Consider the following 12080-nt stretch of genomic DNA (forward strand, 5'->3'; position numbering starts at 1 on the left):
TCTAGGACTGTATTCTAGGGAAATACTTAAGGATGCACGTAAAGATGTGTATGCAAGATGTCCTCCAAAACATTGTTTATAGAGCAGAAAATTGGAAATCAGTAAATGCCCACATTAGGCACCTGGTTAATAATAAGGGCTCCTCATTTCTCTTGCTTTAATCTCGCCGCTGGAGCAGTGGCTCAGCAGGACAGTCCTCTTCCCTAGAGGGCAGTTTTTACATCTAGTGCTGGCATGCACAAACGTTTATGTATTGAAATTTGTACCATTTTATTATAAATTACTTTCCTTTTATTTATCCTTTATATTATGGTTAAGGTTTTATATCAATTTCAAAATTGTGCATGTATTTCAAGATAGTAAAGGGGCTATTATGAAATCTTGAAGGAATGGATTATGAAATCTTGAAGGAATGGCATCAAAGTTGCTACTCGTGTTTGTTTCTGGATGTTGAGGTTACAGATGCTTTTTATTTTATTTATGTTTATATTACTGTAGTTTTCCCCAGAGAACATGTAATACCTACTATAATAAAAACTTTATTTTGAGTTTTCAGAAATGGGTAGATGATTTTCGGTGTCCTGCTACTTATAGAGTAGCAGTGTTACTTATAGTGTTAGCTGTAGAAGCACAGGCTTTGGAGTTTGACAGACTAGGCTTCAGATCAGCTCTACTCTTTACTGGCTATATGGCCAACTCCCCTAAGCCTGGGTTTCTTTATCACTAAGATGGGAAGGGCAATAATAATGCTTTAAGTCTTAGTGCTGAAATGAGATCTTGAATGTCATTGGGGGTTTTCAAACTTCACTGTGTGTAAGAATCACTTGGAAAGCTGAGACCCACCCCCGGTGGGTCTTCTCTAGATCTTGTCCCCAAATCTCATGCTGCTGGTCCTCTTTATCTGCCCCATTTGTCTGATGTTGAGTCATGCACAGTGTCCAGTTGAGAGTAGGTGTTAAGGGAATGCTTAGTCACATGTGGCTAACCTATTATTGACTTGTTTTGGGCTTGTGATAGCAGGAATTTTGTAGGTTTGTCAGTGAACAACTTACCAAGAACTGTTATATAATACTATTAAAGAAACTTAAGAAAAAATATATCTGTTATAAAACTACTCTCCATCTTTTTTTTTAGATATTTGGAGAGAAATACCAGAGTGCTGTTCTGCACTCAGTAGCACTGGTTGGTGGGAGGACTTTGGGATGACATGTTACTCTCTTCTGTGCACACTTTTGAATTGAGTTTTTATGACATAGATTTATTGTTTTGATTAAAACTTTTTTTAAGTGATTACAGGTTAGAGGAGGAACAGAGTCTTTTTGTGCTAGAAAATGCTGCTAATACTTGCATAGGGCTTGGAACAGGTTCTAACATATTAGTAAAACTCCATAAATGTGAGCTGTTATAAGTACGTGTGTGGTTGTAGAAGAGAGGCAGGGTGACATGCTGGTTAGGAGCACTGGCTCGGGAGCCAGACTCCTCTGGTGCAGATCCAGCCTCTTACTAGATTTGTAACCATGGGCAAGTGAAGTCACCCCTGTAGTTTTCTCATCTGTAAAATGGGGACAGTAAGAGTCAGGGCTGATACTCAGCCAGTAAACAACTAGCACAATGGGGAATACTTTGGGGTGGGGGGGTAAGTAGCCATCGCCTCAAATCCTTCATAGGTTCCTCCCCAGGGCCTCAGTAACTCACCTGACCCAAGTGAATAGAAGAGTAACAGCTGGCACAGCGAAGGACGCTTCTGTTCTCATTGGGTGGTGGGGTGCCTTCCTCACGTTCAGATTTTGAGTATCACTTCTGGTGATAGTACCTGCTTCTTAGGGTGGTTCTGAAGATTGAATGAGTTAGTGTATGTAAAGGGCTAAGAGCCATGCCTGACCCTTAGTAAGTGCTCAGGAAACTTTGGCTGTTAGTACTGCATCACATTAGTTTTCAGTTTGGAAATAGCTGAGAAATACGTGGGAAATGAAGAAGCAGAAAAGGACACATATTTATGAAAAGGACTTTTAATAGATTTTTCATTTGAGTGTATAATTGTAGAACCACTAAGGAATATTGCTTAAGAAATGCTTATTTGCAAGGATTGCCAGGTGCTCTCACTGAGTGAAATTTAATCATTGCATCATTAAAACCAGTCCTTTATTATTGTGGGGTTTTTTTCACTTTCTAAATTTTCAGTATTTCTGAAAAATTCATTAAAAGTTGAACCTTCTGGTAAATTAAACTTTGTTTCCCCTTCATTCTTAGGATATTTTGTTTTGTGTTTTTATAGCAATACGTCTGGTTTAATATTGGCAGTGTGGACACCTTTGAGCGGAATCTGGAAACTTTACAGCAGGAATTGGGCATAGAAGGGGAGAATCGGGTTCCTGTCGTCTACATTGCTGAAAGTGACGGGTAAGACTGTTCACTGTGCTCTGTGTGGATTGCTGTGTGTTCTGTCACCAGATGGCAGGTGACATACGACATTCTCAAGTCTGTCTCAGTTGGGCCAGACTTCTTTTAAGTCATTGGTAATTTACTGGTTTTTGTTCATGACTGCTTTTCTACACATTTATATTTATCTTTGATTAAGCAATAGTTTGGGGGTATTAACGTCCTTTAGTAGGATTTTAGCATAAAGAGCCCCTTTGTTAAAGAATGGCATTGCCACCTTTTAACTGTCATTTACATTTATTTTTCAGAGTTTTCCAGGAATTTTAAGTAACTCTTTTTTCTCTTGTCAGAGCTTGCTTGTTCCCTTAGGGGTTATTTATCTTTAATAAGACCAGTTAGAAGTCTGAGGCCTCCAAGGAGGGCCCATTGATTTCAAGAGTCACTTGTCTTTGAGTTTCTATAGGAAATCTATGGCCTTTGAGTACTCATCCATGTATAACACCCAGATAGATTTCCTGGCAGTTACTCCATTCGCATTGAGGTGTACCTTGCTACGGAGTTAGCAGTTCAAGAGTGAAAGTACAAGTAAATCTTAATTTTTCTGAATAAAAGAGCAGAAAAACGGATTGCTAGGGGCGCCTGGGTGGCTCAGTCGGTTAAGTGACCGACTTTGGCTCAGGTCATGATCTCACGGTTCGTGGGTTTGAGCCCTGCGTCGGGCTCTTGTGCTGAACACTTGCTCGGAGCCTAGAGCCTGCTTCAGATTCTATGTTTCCTTTTCTCTACCCTTCCTCCACTTGTGCTCTGTCTCGCTCTCTCAAAAATAAATTTTAAAAAATTAGGCAAAAAAGAAAAATGGATTGCTAGTGTGCTAATTGAGCTGGTAGTATTACTCTGTTTTAGAGACTTTCTTGCATCTTAGTTGTGTCAGCCTACAATTTACCTGTTTTTAGATCCAGATAGCTATCAAGATTGTTTCACATGTGCCATATCCCTTGGGCCCTGGGGCTGTCATATAATCATTTAACTGTATAGCTGCTGCTGAAACATTACAGAAAGTTTGGTTGCACCATTCCTTAAACATCTATGGTCAGTGTGTATCTTTTTTCCCCCTCCAGAAATAAACCAAAGGTAAATTTTTCTATGTTCTTACTGCCTGCTGTGGGGGCCTTTAAAAAATTGTAAAAGATGAAAACTTAAAAAGTAGATCCTGGTTTTTTGGGTTTTTTTAGAGCTAAACCGTGTACAAGGTTATGATCCTAATTTCTTAGGATAATTTCAGCTAACTTGCATTATATTAACCAATATGAGTATATATCTGAGGATATACTCATATATATGAGTGTGCATCTCCAGGCTTTAAGTCCTATCTGAGCAGCGCCCTCCAGAGCATGAGCTTGGAGGACAAAAGATTGCTCCCCTGGGAGTCAGTCTGCTAAGTCTGCACAAGCTGCACGGAGTGGCCTGTGCAGCGCTCACCAACAGATTGCTGTCACCATTGTGTACAGGGCTTTTGAAACTGATCTGCCGTTAACTGAGCGAGGATTTGATATTTAGAAGACATCTCTTTAGAATAAGTCGACGCATTCCAATTAAGAGAACTGCAATTTCTGCCCAGGCTAACGCCAGGTCATGTTAAAACTTCTAAGTAATTCAAAAGAAGTTTCTTTGAAAGGCAGATATAATGATAGTAAATTACAGCTAGGTCTGTATCGTGCATAAATGGAGATTACTGGGATAGAAATAAAATCTCAGTAGACAGCATATGTGTTAAGAACAGTTTTTTCTTTGGTCTCGTCTTCTGCAATTCTACATCAGTGATATTGAGACACTGAGATTGTCTTTGTGCCTCAAATAAAACATTTAGAATATTCAGGTTTTACAAAAATAGAAAACATTTACAATTATATCCTAAGCAGTTACCAAAAAGTGTATCTTGCAAACATTTAAAAAGCCAAAGAGTAACCATCTTAAAAACATGTCAGTGTTGTGTGTGGTTTCTTTTATTTAGCTCGTTTCTCCTGAGCATGTTGCCCACGGTGCTTATCATCGCTTTCTTACTGTACACCATACGGAGAGGGCCCGCCGGCATTGGCCGGACAGGCCGGGGGATGGGTGGACTCTTCAGTGTTGGAGAAACCACTGCCAAAGTCTTGAAGGATGAGATAGATGTGAAGTTCAAAGATGTGGCTGGCTGTGAGGAGGCCAAGCTAGAGATAATGGAATTTGTGAATTTCTTGAAAAACCCAAAGCAGTATCAAGACCTAGGAGCAAAAATCCCAAAGGTAAAAAGTGAACGTTCAGATTATTTTCAACGTATTAACCCAAAAATTGTTTGAAATTTTTATCTCTGAAGTTATACTTTTATGAAGTTTGATTACTTGTAACAAAGTAGCTGTTTTTCTCCTTCTATCTTATTAGTCTCTGCTTTACTCCAGGGTTTTTTCAGGTCAGTTGTTCCGTGGGAATGTGTCTGCTTGTATGTGGTGTGTATATTCCTGAAAAGATTTGTGTTCTCTCCCCTTGGAAGCCTTCCCTGATTCGCCTTGCTTCTCCCTCCAGTCTGATTCGGATACCCCGTCTCTCAGCAACTGTGCACATGAGCGCGTTGCCTCCTGCTGTCACCCGCTTGTCCCTCCCTTAGCAGGTTTGAACAGACCATTTGCCTGGGCCTGGCACTCAGATTCGTGGCACAGGATTTGGTGGAGAAGAGATAGCACTGATTCTAGCCTCCTCCTCCCAGGAGTCCCCATGCCTGCTGCTGGTGACAGGCTGGCCTTACTGATCCTTATACTCCCAGGGCCAGGTTTGGTCATTAAGTAAATGAATCCAAGATGTTTAATTATTTAAAAAAATCCACTAATAAAGTTTACTTTAAAGGAATCCTTTGTAAAGGAAATCGTTTCCTTGATTTTCATATCATGCCTGTGTGGATGAAAAGTCATATTTGATAATTTTATAATTTTCTGACTTATGTAGTATCTGTGCACATCATGCCTAAACATCTATACAACTTGAATAATTAGACTGAGCAAACACATTTTCCCTTTTTAACTGCATTCATAGTTGGTCATTAGATTTTTACTTCATTTGTGAAATTTTAAAGGGAAGAAAATAAGCAAAATGTAATTTGGGAGTGTGGTGTTTGTGTCTCTTTGAATTATTTAAGTAAACCTCAGTTGGCTTATTTATTTTTTATACTTACCTGTTAAATTTTTAAAAATTTATTTATTTATTTTGAGATAGAGAGAATCCCATCAGCACAGAGCCCAACATGGGGCTCCAGCCCATGAACCATGAGATCATGACCTGAGCCAAAACCAAGAGTCAGAAGTTTAACTGACTGAGCCACCCAGATGCCCCAACCTCAGTTGGTTTATTAATAGATATTCAGCTTAAGTCTAAAGATCTGAAAAGCAGTGCTAAGAATCTTAAAGCGAAGTATGTAAGATTTTACATTCTTACTACATTTTTTAAAACAAGGTAGTCTCTAATCCTTTTCTTCCTCTTCTTACTGTTATAAAAATGTTTTGCCATCGTTGTTTAAGGAATGTTTGTTATATAATCAGAGTTTATAGACAGATTTATATCTTAGAATTGTTTGTGGATATGCAATTTACTTTTCTGAAATTCTAGCTAAATATACTTTTCCTTTTTTATATCTGAAGGGTGCCATTCTCACTGGTCCTCCAGGCACTGGGAAAACACTGCTAGCTAAGGCCACAGCTGGAGAAGCCAACGTCCCTTTCATCACTGTTAGTGGATCTGAGTTTTTGGAGATGTTTGTTGGTGTGGGTCCAGCTAGAGTAAGTCTTTCATTCTCTTATGATGGCGCACCTTCCTCTGTCTCCCCCTGATCTTCCCCCCAAATACGGAGCTGGTAAAGATGGCCCTGGACCAGACTGGTGCAGTCTGTTTATGGGTTGTCCTTTTGTTGTTGAGTTGTAAGAGTTCTTTATATATTCTGGATATTAGCTCCTAATCACATACATTATTTGCAAATAATTTCTCCCTTTCTGTGGGTTGTCTTTTCCCTTTCTTGGTAGTGAAGCACAAAAGTGTTTAATTTTGATGAAGACTAATTTATCCATTTTTTTTTTGCTGTTGCTTGGGCTTTGGTATCATTTTCTAAGACTGTCACCATCCAAGGTCATAAATACTCCTGTGTTTTCTTCTAAGAGTTTTAAAAGTTGTAGCTCTTACGTTTACGTCTGTGATCTGTCTCAAGTTAATATGATGTGAGGTGTAAGGGTCCATCTTGGTTCACTCTTCTACATGTGTGTATCTGGGTTTCCCAGCACCATTTGTTAAAAAGATGATTTTTCCATTGAATGGTGTTGGCACCCATTTGTCTCTCTCTATACCAGTACCACAGTCTTGATTACTGTTCCTTTGTAGTAAGTTTTGAAATCAGGAAGCATGAGTATGGGTTAGTTTTTAAAGAAACACTTAAATTTTTACTCTTGTGTATTTTACCAGTGTCTAAATATTGACTTTTTTTTTTTTTTTTTTAACACTGTAGAAGTGCAAAGTGCTACCACAGTTGCTTTTCCAAACACCAAGATGCAACTTATAATCAGTAACTAAGTGTTGTGCCACCGACTGGCAGCATTTTTTCTTTGTCAGTGGGAAGTGTATTAATGATAAGTCTTACTATTGATGGCATTGTAATTTAAATGAGCTATGATAGGTAAAGTAGGTGGATTCATAGGAGGGCTGTCAGACGGCTAGGGGAGCCTGGGGGACTTGAGTGTTTATGATGATGGATCATGGAATCTGGTACGGGTAGGAGTGGTGGGGGGTGGCTGAAGACAGGAGAGGAGCTGTGGGTGGTGGGGGTAAGTGGTGGGCCTAATGGGCTAGAGATCCAGGAGAAGCCAGCTATGAGAGAACCTTGAGTACATGAGCAAGCCAGACCTGTGGGAGGGGGCAGAGTAGACCACGGGAAGCTGGTTGTGTAGGGAAACCTTGGCATTGCTGGCCATGACAAAATAGAGCAAAAGGTGATTGAAAGAGGTGGGTCAGGGGACGGCCAACCAGGAATCACTAAAAAAATAGTGCCCAGTGGAGGGGGTGGGGGTAGGCTGGAAGAATGGGAAATCGGGCCCAGGAAGTACTACAACCAGGAGGGCAGGGTGTCTGCCACATGGTGGGAATCTCTGAGCAGGGGTTTTCCAGCAGAATTGTTTTGGCAGTAGTCATGTTGCGTGAGGTGCACTTCAACTCCTACTGGCTCGGATGGAAAGACAAAACCCCTTCCAGTTGAGAGCTTTGCAGGGACAGACAAGGAGGTGAAGGAGGTGTGAGAGGGTGGGGTCTGTTGATCACTGATCTGGAGTTCAGAGGGAGAGGCCTTGGAGGGACATGAGTTATCCTAGGGGATGTGTTCAGAGCAATATAGGAATGAAAGCTAGGAAGTCTAGGCAGGAAAGGACGATGGGGAAACTTGGACTTCTGGTGAATGAAGTGAAAAGGGATGTGAGGCATAGGAGATTGTTTCTGGATCTCTTAAAAGGGGCAGGTGATAGGCTGAGACCCTGGGGATGGCCACTCCTTCATCATAAGCATAAGCACATGCTTATTATCAGGACAGAATGTAGGTGCATGGGCCTCACACCTGCTCCTGTAGTGGCAGGGCACTGTATTATGCTCTGGGGGTGATCACTGTGTGGTCTTGTGTAGTTCACGGCCTTTGCGGTGTGTATACATGTTACCTAGATCTGTTAGTAAGTGTCTGCTTATTAACAGCCTGCCTCGGGCCAGAGTAGTTTGAACTTTTACACTGAATATAAAGTTTACACCTCTACAGTATTCTCTTTTGGTAGGGTAAAAATGTGTAGTATTAATTTGTTGCTATAAAAATAGCAGATATTGTTAGCACTTGTGATATATACAGTAAGTTATGATATTATAGAAATAATATTTACTCACCTTAAAGCAGTTACCCACCACCTTACTCATCATTTGCCACCTCTTTGCTTCTTATAACTCTTTTTAAATATGTAGTGCACAGTATCTAACACAAAAAGATCATCTTCCTCTTGGATGGAAGCATGATGTTTATTTTTTATTAGGAGGAAAATAATTTTCAGTTGTTAAGTGACTCTAGTGTTTATATTTTTATCCAGGTCCGAGACTTATTTGCCCTTGCTCGGAAGAATGCCCCTTGCATTCTCTTCATTGATGAAATAGATGCCGTGGGAAGGAAGAGAGGAAGAGGCAACTTTGGGGGGCAGAGTGAACAGGAGAATACACTCAATCAGCTGCTTGTGGAGATGGATGGTGAATATTCAAGTCTTTTGTATTTTAAACTACATTTTCTAATTGTTTTCCATATAGCTAAAGTGAGAATCCTTATGTGGATATTGAGTTCAAATTTTAAAAAAGTATTCTCTAAAACAAACAGCCCTTTTTAAAGGCTCTTCTGTACCAGTATGGATAATGCCAAAATATTCTTACTTGGCAGCCTGCCATAACAATATTGGTATTAAGATGGTGTTTGCATCTGGATGTGAATAAGAGAAAAATTGGTGAAATGATTGCAAAAGAATTGTGGTCTCATTCTTAAAATCATCTATGATTCTGAAGCATCAGGAAAACCCATGCATAACCAAGTGTGTGAATTTGGCAGATTTCAAATACTAAGAGAGTAGCAGTCTTTCCACATTAGTCAGCTTTTTCTTTTATTAGGAAAGCCATTTTGTGGGATGTGAGAATACTTTGTGCTGTAAGATACACGGATGCTGTTGTGTGCTCAGAAGGGGAAGCGCAGTGCTCAGTACTAAGCTGGTTTACGAGACTGAGCTGGGCATCGGGCAGGCATCCTCGGCGATACTGCGGGTTCAGTTCCAGACAACTGCTATGAAGTGACTATCGCAATAAGCGAGTCAGATGAATGTTTTGGTTTCCCAGTGCATATAAAAGTTATGTTTATATTATGTTGAGTCTTTTTAGGTATGCAGTATGTGTCTTAAAAAATTGTACATATTTTTTTGGTACATATTTTAATTAAAGAATGCTCAGAGTGCCTGCGTGGCTCAGTTCGTTCAGCATCCAACTCTTGATTTCAGCTCAGGTCATGATCTCCTGGTTCTTGAGTTCGAGCCCCACATCGGACTCTGCACTAATTACACAGAGCCCACTTGGGATTCTCTGTCTTCCTCTGTCTCTGCCCCTTCCCTCCCCTCAAAAATAAATAAATAAAGATTTTAAAATCTTTTTTAGCTTCTATTGCTGAAAAATGCTAACCATCATCTGAACTTTCAGTGAATTGTAATCTTTTTGCTGGTGAAGGGGTCCTGCCTCAGTGTTGACAGTTGCTGACTGATCAGGGTGGTGGCTGCTGAAGGCTGGGATGCTTTGTGGCAGTTTCTTAAAAGAAGACAGCAAGAAAGTTTGCCGCATTGACTGACTTTCCCTTTCATGAACAGTTTCTCTGTAGCATGCGATGCTGTTTGATAGCATTGTTTACCCACAGTAAACTCCTTTCAGTTTGGAATCAGTCCTCTCAAGCCCTGCCCCTGCTTTGTCAACTAAGTTTTTGTTACAGTCTAAATAGTTTACTGTAATTTCAACAATTTTCATAGCAACTTTACCAGGATTAGAGTCCGTCTCAAGAAACTACTTTCTTTGCTCATCCATAAGAAGCAACTCTTCAGACGTTCCAAGCTTTCTCATGAGATGCAGTAATATTCAGTCACATCTTTAGGCTCCACTTGTAATTCTGGTTCTCTTGCTATTTCTCCCACATCTGCAGTCACTGCCTCCACTGAAGTCCTGACTCATCCATGAGGGGGCAAATCAGCTTCTTCCAAACTCCTGGCAATGTTGATATCTTGACCTCTTCCATGAATCACAAATGTTGTTAGTGGCATCCAGAATGGGGAATTCTTTTGATTATCTCTGGCAGCTATAGCCCTACGAAATGTATTTCATAAATCATAAAAGTCAGAATCACTCCTTGATCCATGGGCTGCAGAATGGATGTTGTGTTAGCAGGCATGAGACAACATTAGTCTCCTACATCTCCATCAGAGCTCTTGGGTGACCAGGGCATTGTCAGAAGTAATATTTTCTGAGCAGCTGTCTCAACAGTGGGCTTAAAATATTCAGTAAACCATGTTATAAACAGATGTGCTCTCATCAGGCTTTGTTCCATTTCTAGAGCACAGGCAGAGTAGATTTAGCATAATTCTTTAGGGCCTGAGGATTTTCAGAATGGCAAATGAGCACTGGCTTCAGTTTAAAGTCACCAGCTGCATAGCCACAAACAAGAGAGTCAGCCTGTCCTTTGAAGCTTTGAAGCCAGGCACTGATATCTCCCCTCTAGCTATGAAAGTCCTAGATGGCATCTTCTTCCAATCCAAGACTGTTTATCTGCATTGAAAATCTTTTACTTAGTGTAGCCTCTTTCATTAATTACCTTAGCTAGACCTGGATAACTTGATGCAGCTTCTGCATCAGCACCTGGTGCTGCACCTTGCCCTATTATGCTATGGAGACAGCTTCTTTAACCTCGTGAGCCACCCTCTGGCAGCTTCAAACTTGTTTTCTGCAGTTTCCTCACCTCTCTCAGGCTTCATAGATATGAAGAGAGTGAGGGCTTGGCTCTGGATTAGGTTTTGGCTTAAGAGAATGTTTTGGCTGGTTTGATCTTCTATCCAGACAGTTAAAACTTTATCCACGTCAGCAGTAAGTCTGTTTGCTTTCTTATCATCATGTGTCCACTGGAATAGCATTTTAATTTCTTTCAAGAACCTTTGGTTTGTATTTACTCCTTGGCTATTTGGCACAGGAGGCCTGGCTTTCCAGTCTATCTCAGCTTTCAACATGCCTTCCTCACTGAGCTTAATCATTTCTAGCTTTTGATTTAAAGTGAGAGACTTGAGACTCTTCCTTTCACTCGAACACTTAGAGGTCTCTGTAGGGCTAATTGGCTTAATTTCAATTTTGTTGTGTCTCAGGGAATAGGGATGCCCAAGGAGAGGGGGAGAGGGAACAGTTCATTGCTGGAGCAGTCAGAACACACATGTAGTATTTATCAGTTAAATTCATTTATATGGGTGCAGTGTGTGGTGCCCTAAAGCTATTAAAATAGTAACATTAAAGATTACTGATCACAGGTCACCACAACAAATACAATAACAAAAAAGTTTGAAATATTGCAAGAATTACCAAAATGTAATAGAGACAGAGTGAGCAAATGCTCTTGGAAAAATGGCACTGATAGACTTGCTCAGCATAAGGTTGCCACAGACCTTCAATTTGTACAAAACACAGTATCTGTGAAGTGCAGTAAAGCAGAGTGCAATAAAACGAGGTCTGCCTATATCCGATTAAGGTAGAGCTCTTCCCTCACTCTGTGGTGGTCCAGTCCATGTATGGCCATATTTGTGGGCTATCAGCACCAAAGCTCTTTCAGGGCCGGGGTCCTGAGGGTGAAGGCTCCTGTAGCCAAGGCATTGACATTGGAGAAGAGACCAATAGAACCAAGCAGAGTCTGGCAAAGGGGCTGGAGTTGGAGGTTGATACCTGTCTTCAAATATTCAATGGGTTGTCTTGTGGCCCAGGGAGGTTAGACACATTCTTCGCAAATTTAATCACCTCAATTTTAAAATGTTTAAAAAATGAACAACATATTCTGAAGTTACAGTTCTATAAATTACAATCTTGCGTGTGGTGTGTGTGTGTGTGTATGTGTT

General features: G+C 40.5%; 1 protein-coding gene across 1 annotated transcript in view; it reads left to right on the forward strand.

Annotated features, from left to right (window-relative positions):
• AFG3L2 (AFG3 like matrix AAA peptidase subunit 2) overlaps nt 1-12080 on the forward strand; it is a 39948-nt gene that overhangs the window by 11736 nt on the left and 16132 nt on the right. The window contains exons 7-10 of the mRNA XM_042910012.1: nt 2276-2400; nt 4391-4664; nt 6048-6185; nt 8508-8661. Coding sequence (XP_042765946.1) covers nt 2276-2400; nt 4391-4664; nt 6048-6185; nt 8508-8661 — 691 coding nt within the window. The remainder of the gene's footprint in view (nt 1-2275; nt 2401-4390; nt 4665-6047; nt 6186-8507; nt 8662-12080) is intronic.

This window comes from Panthera leo, chromosome D3 (assembly GCF_018350215.1).
Source record: "Panthera leo isolate Ple1 chromosome D3, P.leo_Ple1_pat1.1, whole genome shotgun sequence".
Taxonomy (NCBI): domain Eukaryota; kingdom Metazoa; phylum Chordata; class Mammalia; order Carnivora; family Felidae; genus Panthera; species Panthera leo.